This window comes from Dipodomys ordii, unplaced genomic scaffold, assembly GCF_000151885.1.
Source record: "Dipodomys ordii isolate 6190 unplaced genomic scaffold, Dord_2.0 Scaffold131, whole genome shotgun sequence".
NCBI classification, from domain to species: domain Eukaryota; kingdom Metazoa; phylum Chordata; class Mammalia; order Rodentia; family Heteromyidae; genus Dipodomys; species Dipodomys ordii.
In genome coordinates, this window is record NW_012267347.1 from 540,748 (window position 1) to 558,447 (window position 17,700).

The 17,700-nt window shown below is 43.0% G+C and overlaps 1 protein-coding gene and 2 pseudogenes across 1 annotated transcript; 1 reads left to right on the forward strand and 2 right to left on the reverse strand.

Moving 5' to 3' along the window:
- Positions 1-1,836: 1,836 nt before the first annotated feature.
- On the forward strand, positions 1,837-2,739 carry LOC105996404 (annotated as a pseudogene).
- A 1,451-nt stretch (positions 2,740-4,190) lies between these two features.
- On the reverse strand, positions 4,191-11,966 carry Dusp12 (dual specificity phosphatase 12). The gene is made up of 6 exons (XM_013030525.1): positions 11,605-11,966; positions 10,292-10,405; positions 9,612-9,730; positions 8,693-8,789; positions 7,695-7,878; positions 4,191-4,592 (listed from the first exon to the last, which is right to left on the reverse strand). Exons 1-6 carry the CDS (start codon positions 11,943-11,945, stop codon positions 4,431-4,433), a joined length of 1,017 nt encoding a protein of 338 aa, XP_012885979.1. The 5' UTR covers positions 11,946-11,966; the 3' UTR covers positions 4,191-4,430.
- A 97-nt stretch (positions 11,967-12,063) lies between these two features.
- On the reverse strand, positions 12,064-13,635 carry LOC105996405 (annotated as a pseudogene).
- Positions 13,636-17,700: the final 4,065 nt, after the last annotated feature.

Here is a 17,700-nt window from a genome sequence, read left to right on the forward strand (position 1 = left end):
GAGGGGGAGAGAGAGAGAGGGAGGGAGAGGGGGAGAGGGAGAGGGAGGGAGAGAGGGGGGTGGATATTCATTACATGTGATTCCTTCTGTCATCAGAATAATCAGCAAGTTTTTATTTAAATAAATAAAAGAGAGAGAGAGAAGTGGAGACCAAAGCCAGGTAAATATTCATTACATGTGATTCCTTCTGTCATCAGAATAACCAGCAAGTTTTTATTTAAATAGATAAAAACACTTTCATTCTGGCCCACCCTCAAATTCAAAATTTAAACATAAAAACTAAGATGAAATCAGCAAATCTTTTGAAGAAAATCATGATTGGAAAATGCAGTCATAATATTCTATTTATATCCTATGAAATTAAGAAAACTGGAGGGGTTGGGAGGTATCAAGATGCATTGTATTCATAAACAGATATGCTGAATGCTAACTTATTTGTACAACTTCTTAAAGATAACAAAAATATGATTTAAAAATCATGATTGAATGACAACAAATTTTCAAGGTTATTGGTTTGGTTTTAACATTTTTAAATCAAATACAATATGGAACTTTTGGATGTCCATCATCATGAACAACTAGCTTTTTCATTTCATCTCCATTTTTTTTTTTTTTTTTCATGGGACCTGGACTCTGGGCCTGGGCGCTGTCCCTGTGCTCTTCAGCTCAAAGCTAGCGCTCTACCACTTGAGCCACAGCACCACTTCTGGCTTTTTCTGCTTATGTGGTGCTAAGCAATCGAACCCAGGGCCTCATGCATGCAGGGCAAGCACTCTACCACTGAGCCATCTTTCCAGCCCTCATCTCCAATTTTTTTAGTATAGAAAAATTACAGATAATTGGGCATCAGTGGCTCAGGCCTGTAATCGTAGCTACTCAGGAGGCCGAGATCTGAGGATCAAGGTTCAAAGCCAGCCTAGGCAGGAAAATCCATGAAACTCTTATTTCCAATAAACCACTCAGAAAACCAGAAGTGGTGCTGTGGCTCAAGTGGTAGAGCTTCAGCTAAAGAGCTGAGGGAGCCCAGGCCCAGAGTTCAAGCTCCCCAACCAAAAAAAGAAAAAAATTAGATAAAGTTGACCTCTTTTCTTCCTCCTACATTTCCCTTCTTCCATATGAGCAACTTCCTACTTGAATTCTATAAATCATTCTAGTCCATTTTTATTTTTACATTTGAATATTTGTATATACATAGATTTAGCACTATTATGGATTTTAGTTTTAGTATTAAGGTATACAGAGGAGTTACTATTTCATAAGTCAGGTAGTGAGTACATTTCTTTTTGGATTTTTTTTTTAGTTTTATGTAAAATAAAAAGTAATGTTGGGTGAACACTATATGAGTACCCATCTTTTAACAGCTATATTTCTTTAAAACAACACCATTTTGGCATTTTTACATTTCTCTAATGATGTTAGAGAATAACAGAATGAAGAAAAACAGCAGACATTTTGTGAAAGCTAAGATGAAAGGAACTTGTTCTCATAAGAAAAATATATGTTTCCAAAGGCTAAGTTTTCTCAAGAATCCTAATACTCCCATACAGATCAAAAATTTTAAATAGGCAGAGATGACCAGTAGTCACATTTTATTGTTATTTTAAAATTACCCCCATCCTGGTATTTTGCATAGAGAAATATAAAAATGTGGGCTGGGAATGTAGCTTAGTGGTAGAGTGCTTTCCTAGCATTCATGAAGCTCTGGGTTTAATTCCTCAGTACTATATAAAAAGAAAAACCAGGAAGTGGTGCTGTGGCTCAAGTGGTAGAGTGCTAGCCTTAAACAAAAGAAGCTCAGGGACAGCTTCTTCTTCTCCTTCTCCGGGAAAACACCAAATGGCGGATGAAGCCGGTGCAGCAGGGGGGCCCCCCCGAGGTGCCAGGGGCCTGGGCTTGGGAGGCCGTGGCAGCTTCCGTGGAGGCTTTAGTAGCAGCCTCCGAGGTCGAGGTCCAGTCGCAGCCGTGGTATAGGCCGGGGTGGCGGCCAGGGGGCTTGTGGAGGCAAGGCCAAAGACAAGGAATGGATCCCCTTCACCAAATTGGGCTGCCTAGTTTAAGGACATGAAGATCAAATCTCTGGAGATCTGTCTTTTCTCCCTGCCCATCAAGGAGTCTGAGATTGACTTCTTCTTGGGGGCGTCACTGAAGGATGAAGTGTTGAAGATTATGCCCGTGCAGAAGCAGACTAGAGCTGGCCAGCATACCAGGTTCAAGACATTTGTAGCCATTGGCCACTACAACGGCCATGTTGGTCTGGGGGTTAAGTGGGCCAAGGAGGTTGCCACTGCCATCCGGGGTGCCATCATCTTGGCCAAGCTCTCCATCATCCCTGTGCAGCCAGGTTACTGGGGGAACAAGATGGGCAAGCTTCACACAATCCCATGCAAGGTGACCGCTGAGGTTCTGTGCTGGTGTGCCTCATTCCTGCCACCAGAGGCACTGGAATTATGTCAGCTCCTGTCCCCAAGAAGCTGCTGCTGATGGTTGGAATTAATGACTGCTACATCTCAGCCAGGAGCTGTACTGCTACTTTGGGGAACTTCACCAAAGCCACCTTTGCTGCCATCTCTAAGACCTACAGTTACCTACTCCTGACCTCTGGAAAGAGACCGTATTCACCAAATCTCCTTAAATCAGGAATTCACTGATTATCTTGTGAAAACCCACACTTCACCAGTCTCCATGCAGAGGACCCAGGCTCCAGCTGTGGCTACAACACAGAATTTTATACAAAAATAATAAAGTGAATCAAGCCTGTTTAAAGAAAAAAAAAGCAAAATATCTTAATGACAGATACCATCTTTATTAGCTAATTCTGGTTTCATGTAAATGTTCAAATACCAGGTCAAATTCTGACAATAACTAAATCTTAATTTCTAGAGATAAAACATACATAATCCGGACATATTACCCTTTCCAACATTATAAACACCTACCTCAAACATTTTTCCAAATATATAAATAAAACTGGGATTCCAACAGTAACTGGAAAACCACATGTTAACCAGTATTTTATTAATAGTTTTTCCTTCACCCTGCAAAGAAAAATCCAGATATATGTAGGTTTAGTATTGTCCTTGAAAAGAGGGCAGGAGGTATGGCTTATGGTAGAACACCAGCCCTAATTCAAACCCTAGTACAGGAATATTTTTTTAAAAAGAGAAACAATTTTCAAAATATAGCCAACTAGCCAGGTGCCAATGGCTCTTACTTGTAATTCAAGCTACTCAGAAGGCTCAGATCTGAGGATTATGGTTCAAAGCCAGCCAAAAAAGCCCATGAGACTCTTTTTTTGGGGGGGTCTGGTCGTGGGGCCTGAACTCTGGGCCTGGGCACTATCCCTCAGCTCTTCAGCTCAAGGGTAGCACTCTACCACTTGAGCCACAGCGCCACTTCTGGCTTTTTTCTTTTGGCTTATGTGGTGCTGAGGAATCGAACCCAGGGTCTCAGGCATGCAAGGCAAGCACTCTACCACTGAGCCACCTTCCCAGCCCCCCATGAGACTCTTATCTCCAATTATCCACCAAAAAGCTACAAGCAGTATTGTAGCTCAAGTGGTAGAGTGCTAGCTTTGAGGAAAAAAACTCTGGAACAACAACCAAGCCCTGGAATTCAAACCTCAGGACTGGTACCAAAAAAAATTAATTAAGATACATATATGTACACACACACACAGAAAGACAGAGAGCAAGAAGAGAGAGAGAAGCCGGTACACACACACACAGAAAGACAGAGAGCAAGAAGAGAGAGAGAAGCCGGTACACACACACACAGAAAGACAGAGAGCAAGAAGAGAGAGAGAAGCCGGGTGCTGGTGGCTCACGCCTGTAATCCTAGCTACTCAGGAGGCTGAGATCTGAGGATCGCGGTTCAAAGCCAGCCCAGGCAGGAGAGACCATGAGACTCCCATCTCCAATAAACCACCAGAAAACCGGAAGTGGCGCTGTAGCTCAAGTGGTAGAGCGCTCACCTTGAGCTGAAGAGCTGAGGGACAGCGCCCAGGCCCAGAGTTCAAGCCCCACGGCCGACAAAAAAAAAAAAAGAAGAGAGAGAGAGGAGAGAGGTAGATGAGGTAGTTCAGTGGTAAAACACTTGCCTAGCATGCTCACAGCCATGGGGCTCAATCTCTTGCAACATTGCACACAAAAAAAATGTTTTTTAATTAAAATACATTAGGCACAGAAAGTATCTGGATTATAAAAGATTTTAATATCAAATCAAACATAACATTAACCAAAAGCTTTGTTTTCCATGTGAAATAGTCCACCAACATTGTAATAAGCTAAAAAAAAAAGCATAGTTTCCATTCCACATCAAGGGATTTTGTCTTCTCACATTCCAAATGTAATGTTGGCCTAAAAAATAGATTATCTGCCATGAATAATAAACAAACCAACAAGTTTCTTTCCAAGTCACCAAAATGACACAGCTCAAACTTTTCTTGTTTGTGATCCCAAAACTGGCAGCGTTTTCATTTCGTCCACTCTGTTCTTGTGTATTTGGAACGCAGGAGTTATCCATCTGCCACATGAGCACTGTTCACCATACCAGTTGAAGGAACCCAACTTGGCACTGCATTTTGGGCAAAGTAGCTGAAATAAAGCAAATGTGTTAGATCAGCCATTCAGTTTCATACAAAATATACAACTATTTTTAATGATGCAAGATATAAAAATAGGCTACATGGGAAGTGGTGCTGTGGCTCAAGCGGTAGAGCGCTCACCTTGAGCTGGAGAGCGCAGGGATAGTGCCCAAGCCCAGAGTTCAAGCCCCACGACTGACAAAACAAAACAAAAAACAAAACCAGTGATTGAAAAATAGGCTACATGGCTCCTATCTTCAATCTAAGCAGTGAGACAGAATGCACTGCAAATTTGCTGAAATATAAACTATAATTACTACACAAGAGAGATTTTTGTACTCAGGAGGAACAAATAAATCCCAGATTGTTAAGGGAAAAAGCTGAAGCTTAAGAGTCAGTTAAAGAAATCTGTGGGAGCCAGGAGCTGGTGGCTCATGCTTGTAATCCTAGATATTTAGGAGGCTGACATCTAAGGATGACAATTCAAAGCCAGCCTGGGCAGGAACATCTATGAGCTCTTAAATCCAAGGAACCACGAAAAAGCCCCAAGTGGAGTTATAGCTCAAGTGGTAGAGTCACTAAAAAAGACCCAAGTGGAGTTGTAGCTCAAGTGGTAGAGCCGCTAGCCTTGAGTAAAAGAAACTCAGTGGTAGAGCACTTGCCTTGCATGCCTGAGGCCCTGGGTTCGATTCCTCAGCACCACATAAGCAAAAAGAAAAAAGCTGGAAGGCGCTGTGGCTTAAGTGGTAGGGCGCTAGCCTTGAGCTGAAGAGCTGAGGGACAGCGCCCAGGTGCAGAGTTCGGCCCCACAACTGGACCAAAAAAAAAGAAACTTAGGAACAGTGCCCAGTCCCTGAGTTCAAGCCCCAGGACCTGCACAAAAGAACAAATCCCTTCCCCCCCCCAAAAAAAAAACAAAACAAAAAGAAATCTTTATGGACATGACATATGATCTCAAATCAAATCATTTTGACTGAAGTATAAAAAAAAGTTAGAATTCTTATATCCTATTACTAGTTGATAGTGACAGCATACAAACCAGTATTAAAAAAAAAAACAGGTAAATCTAAAAAAATTAGGTCAACTATATTTTCTCTAATGTAGCTATAGCATTATTTTTATGATTAGTACTTTTACATGGTATGAAATAGGGAATTTTTACTAAATCTTGAGCTACAGAAAATGAGGGCAGATATGGTAGTTCAAATCTTTAATACTAGTACTACTTGCGAGGCTGAGGCAGTAAGATTGTGAATTTAAGGCTATCCTCAACTATATAATGAGTTCAAAACTAGCCTGAGCTATAAGGCCCTATCACACAGAAACAAACACATTTGATTACATGTCTTAAATTTGTTATGACAAAATATACCAATAATTTGAAACTGGATTAAAAATCTAAAGTATATTAGATGAAGGATTAAAATCTACAATATGTGGAGAGCTTGTGCAAATTAGTAAGAGGAAAAAAACATAGAAAACTGGGCAATGGATACAAAAGCAACACACAAAAAAAAATTTTTTTGGCTGGGGAAGAGGGAAGAGGATAGCCTCACACTATGTAGCCCAGTATAGCGTCAAACTGGTGATTCTCTTGCCTCAGCCTCCGCCTACTATTGCTAGGATTATAGGCATGTACTATCATGCCCAACTGAGTTATATTTAATAAAGCTGTTTTAAAAAGCAGCTTCAGGGCTGAGAAGGTGTCTCAGTGGTAGAGCACTTGCCTTGCATGCATGAGGTCCTGGGTTCCATTCCTCAGCATCACATAAGCAAAAAGAAAAAAGCCGGAAGTGGCGCTGTGGCTCAAGTGGTACAGCGCTAGCCTTGAGCTGAAGAGCTGAGGGACAGCGCCCAGGCCCAGAGTTCAGGCCCCATGAACAGACCGCCCCCCCCCCAAAAAAAAGCAACTTCATCTGGCCATGTGGATTGGAATATATAGTAACACCTTCTGAATAAACACATCAACTAAGACTCCCCATGTATAAATTACAAATATTATTTGCTGTCCCTATTTTATATAACTATTTTATTCTTCTAATGAGATAATGCAGTAAAAGTTTCGTAAGATATCTACTATAAACTTTTCAGTTAACCATACCACTTCTCAAATTTGTAAGACTGAGCCAAGGGTGGTGATAAAGACCTTATCACGGAAGGATAAGGCAGGGGAATCACAAGTTTGAGGCTAACCTAAATTACATAAGGAAACATTTCTCAAAGAATAACAAAACAAGGCTGGAGGTGTGGCATTAACCTAGCAAACAACTGCACTGTCAGCCTTTTGCTGGTTAACTGGAGGTAAGAATCTCAAGGAGTTTTTTGTCCAGACTGGCTTCAAATCTCCATCTTCGGGTCTCATACTCCTAAATATTACAGGCATGAGTCACCAGTGCCTAGTGAATCAGCTGGTCTTAAAAAAATACTTTTAGCTGGGTGCCAGTGGCTCATGCCTATAATGCTAGTTACTCAAGAGGTTGAGATCTGAGGATTTCAGTTTGAAGCCAGCCCATGCAGGAGAGTCTATGAGACTCTTATCTCCAATAATCAGAAAAAGTGGAAGTGCCACTGTGTCTCAAGGGCTAGGGCACTACCCTCGAGCACAGAAAAGCTCAAGGAAAGCACCCAGGCCCTGAGTTCAAGCCCCAAAACAGGCAAAAAAAAAAACTTTATTTGGGGATGGGGCAGCAGTGGTAGACTACATGCTCCATCCCCAACATCCAAAACTAAAAGAAAAAAATGGGGGGCTGGGAAGGTGCCTCAGTGGTAGAGTGCTTGCCTTGCATGCATGAGGCCCTGGGTTTGATTCCTCAGCACCACATAAGCAAAAACAAAAAAGCCAGAAGTGGTGCTGTGGCTCAAGTGGTAGAGTGTTAGCCTTGAGCTGAAGAGCTGAGGGACAGTGCCCAGGCCCAGAGTTCAGGCCCCATGACCGGACTCAAAAAAAAGAAAAAAAAATTCATTTGTTGCAGCCTTACCTGTAGTAGAAAAGTATAATCTTCAGAAAGAAAGGAGTTAAAATGCAGTAAACTACTATTGAAAAAATTTGCAAAATGCAAAAAAACTAAATATACATGATACAATGTAATTCTAGAAAATAAAATGTTCTTACCTGTCCATCTATCACTCCCAACAAAGTAGATTCCATCCACTGTACAGGTTCAATGAAATAAGATGTACACTGAGACTGAGTCCCTGTGGTAAGCATGAAAGACGGTGTTCTCTTGTGGGCAAAGGCTATAGGTCCACTTCCTTCATTATGATCCAAAATACTTGAACTTCGGAATAAAGATCGCCTACAACCCCCAAACATATAAAAACATTTATAACTTCTAAAAAGATTTTTTTTAAAGCATGAAATCTAAAAAAAAAAAGAAGCAGCATGAAATCTGCATTATTTCTTAAAAAACAATAGTATGATTATGCTAACTAAATTTTCAATATCAATATAATCTGATGATGATTACTTTTTTTGTTGTTGTTTTGTGTGTTTCTGTGTTTGTTTTGTTTGTTTTGATGGTCTTGGGCACTGTCTCTGAGCTTTTTCCACTCAAAGCTAGCACTCTACCACTTGAGTCACAACTCTACTAATTTTGATGGTTAATTAGAGATAAATCTCATGGATTTTCCTGCCCAAGCTGGCTTCAGAATTGCAATCCTCAGATATCAGCCTCTTCAGGTCAGATTATAGGCATGAGCCACCCATGCCCAGCTACTTTTACTTTTTTTGGTAGTCATGAGGCTTTAAAGAGCCTGGGCAACTGTCCCTGAGCTTTTTCACTCAAGGCTAGCACTCTTATCACTTTGAGCCACAGCTCCACGTCTGGCTTTCTGGTGTTTAATTGGAGTTAAAAGTCTCACAAACTTTCCTGCCTGGCTGGATTCAAATCACAATCCTCAGATCTCAACCTCCTGAGTATCTAGGATTGCAGGTGTGAGTCACCAGTGCCTAACTTCTTTTACTTTTAAGAATCTGAATTCTTCTCAACAATAAATTTCATTTTGAAATTTCTATAGTATTCAATTTAACTCTTCCTACAAAAACAAAAAAGAAAACATATTTTTCAGCTGCTGAAACAAATTCTCCAAAGGAAAGAATAAATATTTTACCTGCACTTTCTACATTTATAGAGAATTTCATCTTTTAATCCTTGTGAAATGGTGGTTGGGTCAACAGCAAAGAGTTCTTGAGGTAAATTCTGCAATTCTACAAGACATAATTAAAATGTCCATTTGCCAAAATCAGCATTCTGCATTTTCAGACAAAATTCAAATGCCAAACTGAGGCAACAAGTGCTAAACTCAAGACGTAAGCAAAAACATAAAAATAAATAAAAAAAGCCTGTATCAGAAAATGAGGATGAGGTAGGAAAACAGTAAATCTTGAGTTCTAGGCCAGACTGCCTAATTTCAAATCCCAGCCTTGCCCTTTATAATGCATATGACACTGAATAAGTTATTTCTGCCTAAACCAGTTAAAAAACAAACAAAAAAAAGAAAGAAAGAAAGAAAACCAACAACAGATGTATCTCACAGGATTGCTAGAAAAGTGAGATGACATAGTTAATGTCCCCATAAATTATATCTAAAAAGGGTCTGTTCTAGGGAATGGGGAACATGATGGAAAGGATGACTGTGGTCAAGAAGCACTGGATACATAGTGAATATGTTAATTTTTTTTTTTTTTTGTCGGCCGTGGGGCTTGAACTCTGGGCCTGGGCGCTGTCCCTCAGCTCTTCAGCTCAAGGCGAGCGCTCTACCACCTGAGCTACAGCGCCACTTCCGGTTTTCTGGTGGTTTATTGGAGATCAGAGTCTCAAGGTCTCTCCTGCCCGGGCTGGCTTTGAACCGCGATCCTCAGATCTCAGCCTCCTGAGTAGCTAGGATTACAGGCGTGAGCCACCAGCGCCCGGCTGAATATGTTAAATTTAAAACCAGTTGAAGGTTAAAAAATTAGTTAACCAAAAAAAAAATTAGTTAACAACAAAAAAAAAGAGCCCAATATAAACCAACAATTATTATTACTTACCTGGATACTTCTCTGTAACCTTTTGCAAACGATATTGCTTATAAATAGCACTAGAAGTATCCACCTCATTTCCCATCACATGATATAACTTCAGCTGCTGCTCAAACCCCTCATTCATCCTGTAATAACCAACAAATATAAAGGTCAAGTTTCTCTTTTTTTTTGGTGCCCGTTTGGGGTTTACTCAGGGCCTGAGTGCTGTTCCAGAGCATTTTTGCTCAAGTCTAGTACTCTATCACTTGAACCATAGCTCCACTTATGGCTTTTTGATGGCTAATTGCAGGTAGAGTCTCATGGATCTTCCTGCCAGGGCTGGCTTCAAATCACCATCCTCAGATCTCAGCCTTCTGAGCTAAGATTACTAGTGTAAGCCATCCACACTCAGCTAAATTTCTTAAATAGAACCACATTACATGCTTGGAGCCAGTGACTCATGCCTGTTATCCTAGCTACTTAGGAAGCTGAGATCTGAGGATCACGGTTCAAAGACAGGCCAGGCAGGAAAGTCCATTAGGCTCTTAGCTCCAATTAACCACCAGAAAGCCGGAAGTGGCACTGTGGTTCAAGTGGTAGAGCACTTGCCTTGAGCTGAAGAGCTCAGGGACAGCACCCAGGCCCAAACCCATGACTGACAAAAAGAAAAAAAAAAGGTAAGATTATTACTAGAACAAAATACTCACCTAGCTTCTGGTTTGATAGTTTGGAGGTTTTCATAGGCTTTTTCAAAGCTAAGTTGGTCAGTCTTCATCATAAAAGCAGTCACTACAGCTACACTTCGACTGACTCCTGCATGACTGAAAAACAGACCTTCAAAATAAAATGGCAAATAGCAATAATTAAAAAAAAAAAAAAAACAAACTCCAGCCCCTGATTTATGGTAAAGTTCAGGTCTACTGCATTTCTACATTCTATTCCAATAAATCCACTGCATCTGAAATACTACCAATGTACACAAAAACTATTTTATTTCTTTTCAATTCTGAATAATGTGAACGTATAACCTGCTCAAAATAATCACTGTATATTCACACACGATGAGACTAAAGGAGGATATTCTTAAGAGAGGAACAAAAAGGCACAATATCTATGTGCATCTGATCATATAAAATAATATGTATTGAAATGAACTCCAAGAAATGGAAACAAGGTATTTTTCTTTGTTGCTGTTTTTTTCTTCTTTATGTTTATTCATTTACCTGTCTTTCACCTTTATAACAATAAAATTCATTTTTTAAAAGTCACTGTAAAAAAAAAAAGTCACTTTTGGTAATGGCTCCAGCAGACCCAACATCTGATCAGCTCTATAATCATAGGAGTGTCTCTATAAACCCTTTAGAATGCAGAGACTTTGGTGCGGGTGCCTGACAGTGTGTGTCGGTCCTGGGAATTGGTGAACTCTATCTCCAGTGTGTGTGTGTGACAGTCATGGGGGTTAAACTTTTTTCCCCCAGTGGTTAATTGGAGATAGGAATCTCTTGAACTTTTCTGCCTGCTGACTTCCATCTGTGATCCTTAAGATCTCAGCCTCCAGGGTAGCTAGGACTGCAAGTGTGTATTTTTTTTTTTTAATTTTTGGTCAGTTGTGGGACTTTCTGAACTCTGGGCCTGGGCACTGTCCCTCAGCTCTTCAGCTCAAGGCTAGCGCTTGAGCCACAGCGCCACTTCCGGTTTTGTGAGTGGTGTACCGGAGATAAGAGTCCCACCGACTTTCCGGCCCAGGCAGTCTGAACCGTGATCCTCGGATCTCGGCCTCTTGAGTAGCTAGGATTTTAGGCGTGAGGCACCAGCGCCCGGCTGTATTTTTTTAAATAACATTTTTTTCCCTAATCTGTTGCTACAGGGACAACGCATGACTCAGGGTTGTGCCTCCGGACCCCTCCTCTCTGAGGCACAAAAGGGTCTGCAGCTATGCCTGCCCCTCGTCCTCTCCCTGAGGCCTCGGCCGCTGGGGGTGGCCTGGGGCAGGCCGGAGGGAGACAGGGTGAACACTCACCAGTGCACCAACACTCCACGGCCCTCGGCAAGGGCCTGGCCGATGAAGGCCACGCACCGGTCCAGGTGGCTGAGCAGGTCGGTCTCGGGTTGGTCCAGCGCCGGTACGAAGAGGCTGCGGAGACCCTCGAACCCGGCCCCCGCAGGGAAACGGGGCTCCGAGTCCACCGTCAGCAAGGCGGTGATGCCGGCCTCCCTCAGGCGAGCTGGCTCCGCAACGGCCGCCGCTCCACCCAGATACAGCCCGGGCCGCACCTGCAGCATCTGTCCGGAGTAGCTGGCCCCACTGGCGCCCGCGCTCCCATGGTCCAAGCCATCGCTTGGGCCCGGAGCTTCCAACATGGCAGCGCAGGAAGCCAGATAGCTGCGAGCCTCTACCACAGAGGAGAGGTGGGCTAGAGCATCCCTCTCCTGTGCCCCGCCCACCTCTTCTTCCCCGCCCGCCTTCCCCGTCGGCGACTCAGCAGCGCCACAGGAGGACCACGTGGGCAGCGGGAATAATTACAGCTAAGGTTAGAGCCAATGTATCTAGATCATTCCTCAGGTCATCTTACAAACCCTTGGCTGATTCTCGATGGTTTCAATTCCGACCAAGTAAGTGACCAAACTGTCCACGGCAGTTCTGAGCGTCTTCAAGCCCAATCCCACTTGATTCACTGAGGATTTTAGGTTGTCTAGAGAAGCAAGGTTGACCAGGAGGCAGACCAGGCCGCCTGCGCCTGGTCCTAGCTGAGCAGCGTGTGAACCTGCTCCTGCACCTTCTGAAGAGACTCCATGGTGCTGGGTAGTTCACTCACACTTCTCTTCAGGCCCTCCATGTCACTATAGAGAGCCAGCTGGGCCTCCCCCAGGATCCTCACCGTGCCAGCCAGCGTGTCCTTGTCCACCCTGGGGAAGGACCCCGGGCTTTCAGGCTTCCCTGGCGCTGTTCATGCTCCAGGCTCTTAGACAGGAGTGATTCTAGGCTCTGGGTCTGAAGCACAGAGAACCACCTGAATTGAATGGACTCCGTCCTCTACACTCTGGAGCCTGGAGTCCAGTCCCTGATTTTTCTTCTGGAGTGCATCTAAGGCATCGAAGCTTCAGAAATCACATCTTCCTGGGGCCCCTGGGCCTCGGCCTTCAGCTGGCATAGCTCTTCTTCCAGCCTTCTGATCTACTGGGGGAGGTGGGAGGTGGGAGGCGGACTACTTTGGATTGGAGGAGTTTTTCCGAAAAGGCTTGTAGGAAGGTGTCTGCCGCCTCCTGGAACACCTGCTGCTCCTGCTTGAGTCTCACCAGTTCCCACACCTCTGTGTAGATGTCTGACTCTGGTTTGCAGCTAGTCCCTCAGGGCCTCCCATGTTCCTAGACTTTACATAGGTCTGTATCTCCTCCACCTCTTCCTTTAGGGCCTTCAGCTCCTGTTTGTACTCCTTGTATTCTTCCAAAGAGGCAACCTTTACCCTGATGTTAATTTCCTCCTGGCTCCTCTTCTGGACTTGGGTGAAGATGGCGATGTTGTTGTTGATGGACTTGGTGAGCTCTGTCAGCGGCTCCTCCACCGTGTTCTCCAGGGGCGTGAAGTCACACTCGTGGGCATCCTTCACCACATGGATGTTGTCCGAGAGGTAGAGGACCTTGTTTGGCAGCTTCTGTAGGATTTCACAGATGCAGTTGATCTCACTCTCTCCTTGCTTAGACACCTTCTCCGTGAGGTCCTGCTTATGCTGGGAGCTTCTCAAGATGGACTGGAAGGTCCAAATGTGGCTTGCAGAGACTGCACCTTTTGCTGGGCACCCTGCAAGCCCTGGCTCCGCTGTTCATGCTGCCTGGAGAAGTCCTGGTGGCTGTGCCAGGCCTGCTGGTCCTCACCGGGGATATGGTGGACGTTCCAGCCCAAGAAGATGGTGGCAGCCACCTGGGTGAAGCAGAAGAGAAGGTGTAGTGCCCAGCCAAGGCAGCACAGGCCAGCAGAGGGGGCGGAGGACTTGGCCACATTGGCGGCCCAGGCCATGAGCTGGAGTCTGCCGGTACAGGCAAAGTAGTGCATAGGTTACCAAGTGCATCCACTCCTCATTATCTCCACTGTTCCAGATGGATCGATCCCTGGAATAAGGAAAACATTCAGACAGAAGACAAGATAAAGACTGACTTCGGAAGATTTCTGAGTTCCTCTAAAAAGAATTTTTATGGCATGTCTGGCCTGTTAGTATTATCTCCACTTTTGTTCCTCAGCTACACTGAGACCTGAGCTCCTCCCTGCCCTAGAGTTTTCGCCATGCAGTTGGCCACTCCCTCTTCTGCCCAGACCTAGTTTGCTCACTTCTGCCCTCACTTTCTCCCCCCAGACCTACCTGCCATTGGATAGGGGCAGACGCCATGTGCTCTCTCTCCCAGGGAGATATGGCCCCTCCAATAAAACTTATAATAATCTTTCAAAAAAAAAGGTGGGGGCCTCAGAGTCAGCATCTAGGCCCTGAGTTCAAGCCCCCAGGCCCCTCATAACAAAAAACAAAAAGAAAGAAAAGTTTCAGGGAAAAGGCCTCAGGAGCAACTGAACTCAGATTTGAAATGAGGATCCCACCAACTCAGTGGCATTATTTCATGCATTTGAAGCAGAACTTTTTTAGTGATTAAATTTTAATTTTTCCTCTTTTGACTATTTTCCCCACCCCACTTTTAATTGGGATGATTTTTTGGGGGGGAGGGACATCATAGGGCTTGAACTCAGAGCCCAGGCACTATCCCTGTAGCTCCTTTTTGTTCAAGGGTAGCACTCTACCACTTTGAGCCATAGCTTCACTTCCTGTTTTCTGGTAGTTAATTGGAGATAAGAGTCTCACAGTCTTTCCTGATCAGGCTGGCTTTGTGACCCTCAGATCTCAGTCTTCTGAGTAGCTAGAATTACAGGAATGAGCCACCAGTGCCTGGCCATTAAGACTTATTCTGAAAGTATTAACTCCTATTGAATGTCAATGTCTTCCAGCCAAAGATCGCCTGGATTCTGACCTGTACTACAACAGTCTAGCTTTCTTACTCAACTCTGGAAACAAAGGAGAATTCAGGGCATCACAGTAAGACTTGTTAGGAGGATTGGGCTTTCTTATTAGGTGCTTATTTTAGACAGGGTTTAATGAAGCTTGGCTTTGCTCTAGATTGGATGCTATCAAGAAGTTAAGGGAGGCTAATTCTATAACTGAATATGGTATCTTTTTTGTCAGCACTAAGATTTGAACTCAGGGCCTTGAGCTTGGTAGGCAGATATTCTACCACTTGAACCATGCCTCTAGTCCAAAAATATCTTAATAAATCTTATCTATAAGAAGAGAAAGATAGAGAAGTACTAAATCTGTAATTGGTAGGAAGTAACAGCTGGGCACTGGTGGCTCAGACCTGTAATCGTAGCTGCTCAGGAAGGTGAGATCTGAGGATCACAAATGGTAGTTTGAAGCCAGTCTAGTAGAAAAATCCCCAGACACTTATCTCCAATAAGCCATCAAAAATCTGGAAGTAGAGGTGTTTGTCAAGTATTATGTCTTAAGCAAAAAAGCTAAGCAAGAGCCAGAGGTCCTGAGATCAAGCCCTAGTATGGCACCAAAATACATAATACATAATGCATACATATACATATATATACATAAAATAATAAACATAAATCAGTAAAAGTTTAGCTCTGAAGACTGGTTTCTCAAGCCTTGAACATTCCAAAGAAAGGCCTGTATACTGGGCAACTGGCCCTAGGCCAGCCATCTCCCTGGGCTATACTAAATCAATTTGACTATGGATAAAGGTAGGTTTTATGTTTTATATAGCAATGCTGTATCAGTTTGACCTCAGAGTGGTTGAAGACCAAGCACTTAAGGGTAGTTACACATGCCCATCTGACTAGCTCCCAATAAAATCCATGAACACCAAACTTAAGGAGGCTTCCTTTTGAGAAATATTTACATGTCACACATTGTTGCTGGGAGAATTAAAAAAAAAACCCATATGATCTTGGTGGTCATCAATACAGCTTTTGTTATCCTTAACAGTGAAAAACTAAAACACTGCAATCACAAGTAATAGATTGGTTGAAAGAGTAGTTTTATCCATTCGATGATATTTTATGCAAGTATGAAGGAAGAATAAGGAAGTCTTACTCTACCTACATCCATTCTACCTATGTGATTTTAAAAAAAATCAGTCTTACGTAGCAAGTATAGCCAGGCACTGGTGGCTCATACCTGTAATCCTAGCTACTCAAGAGGCTGAGTTCAAAGGATCATGGTTCCAAGCCAGCCGGGGCAGAAAATTCTGTGACTCTTATCTTCAATTAACCACCAAAAAGCCAGAAGTAGAGCTGTGGATGAAATGGTAGGATGCTAACTTTAAGGAAAAAAGATCTTAGGACAATGTCCAATACCTGAATTCAAGCTCCAGAACTGGCATGAGAAAAAAATCTGGATCCACTTATTTTAATAAATACATAAATGCACATTAAATGAAGATACTGAGATTTACATAAAACTGTTGATACTGTTACATAACTATTAAAACTGTTCATGGTGATTGTTTCTGTGAGCCAGGTTTACATGATAAACATGATACAACTCTTTCTTACTTTTATTTGTGCCAGTGTTGGAACTTGACCTCAAGGTCTTGAGCAAAAGGCTTGGTGTTTTTCTGCTCATGGTTTGAGCTCCACCACTTGAATCATGCCTCCAGTCCCAGCATTTTTGCTAGTTAATTGTAGATGAGAGTTTCTCTGATTTGTATGTTCCCCCCTACCCTCAACTGGCTTTGAACCTTAAGCCTCATATCTCAGTCTCTTGAGTAACAAGGATTACAGGCCTGAGGTACTGGTGCCTGGTTGAGCTTACTTTCTCCACTCCATAAAGTGACTGTAATCTTTTGCAAAAATAAGGAAAGGAGACTTATCTGAATAGCTGTTGAACATTCACAGAACATGGCTAAACATTAGCAGGCATAAATTCCTGATATTTAATATTGGCTAATTGGTGCTTTGAACCACTAGATAGCGCCATTTGCTGTTTTGAAAATATATCTCCCATGGGCTAGGAAGGTGGCTCAGTGGTAGAGCGCTTGCCTTGCATGCATGAGGCCCTGGGTTAGATTCCTCAGTACCACATAAGCAAAAGAAAAATAAAAAAGCTAGAAGTGGCGCTTGGCTCAAGTGGTAGAGTGCTAGCCTTGAGGTGAAGAGCTGAGGGACAGTGCCCAGGCCCAGAGTTCAGGCCTATGACTGGACCCAAAAAAGAAAAAGGAAAAAGAAAAATATATCTCCCTCCTCACATTCCCCACCCCCCCCACTCCACATAACTTCTTTATTATGGGTAATGAAAATATGCCAGCCTGCAAGAAAAGTAAAATGTAAGCTCAAAGAAGAATGTGAAGAAGAGTGGGATCTTGATGCATCCTGTCAATAAATTATCAAGTATGCTTTAAGTTTATGTGACACAACTGGCCTCATGATTATACCCATCATTCAGCTTTCTTGAGAGAGGATAGGTAGATGAGGAGACAGAGCTCAAAGTCAAGACCTCACCCTCTTACTCAGCTTTCTAGCTTTATTGTGCATGGCTGGCATTTTTTGGGTAATTGAGATTAAGTCTCCCTGACTTTTCTGGGCAGGCTGACACTGAGCCTTGACTTTACAGATCTCCAGCTATGACTATTCTGGCTTGGAAATTAAATTAATTTTAGCAAATATCAAAGGGGCCAGAATCAGAAGTTAAAGATAAGAAGTAAACTGAAAAGACAAATCAGTTCCCACCATTAAATCTTCTTTTTAAAGTTAAGTTAAAAGATTAGGAGATTGTCAAAAATGAACTTTACAACTTTGGTGGGGGAGGAGGGGGGAGGATTGGGGGAGCGGGAGGAGGATGGAAAGGGATGGGAAGGGCAAACAAAGGAGGAGGCTACAATGCTTGATAAGAAATGTACTCATTATCTTGCCCATGTAATTGCAACCCCTCTGTACAGTATTTTCACAATTAAAAAAAAAAAGATTAGGAGATGTCAGGAGCTGGTGACTCCATGCCTGTAATCCTAGCTACTAAGTATCTAAATGATAAAATGGAAGCCTTCAAGAATGAGTAGACTGGCAAAAGGA

Bases quoted from the DNA above. Each gene is read 5' to 3' on its own strand.
- Dusp12 (XM_013030525.1), bottom strand. From the start codon at position 11,945: ATGTTGGAAGCTCCGGGCCCAAGCGATGGCTTGGACCATGGGAGCGCG. The intron at 9,731-10,291 runs GTGAGTATTTTG...TGGTTATTACAG, and splicing joins ACTATCAAACCAGAAGCTAG to GATGAATGAGGGGTTTGAGC. The intron at 7,879-8,692 runs GTAAAATATTTA...TGGGGGTTGTAG, and splicing joins TATAAATGTAGAAAGTGCAG to GCGATCTTTATTCCGAAGTT.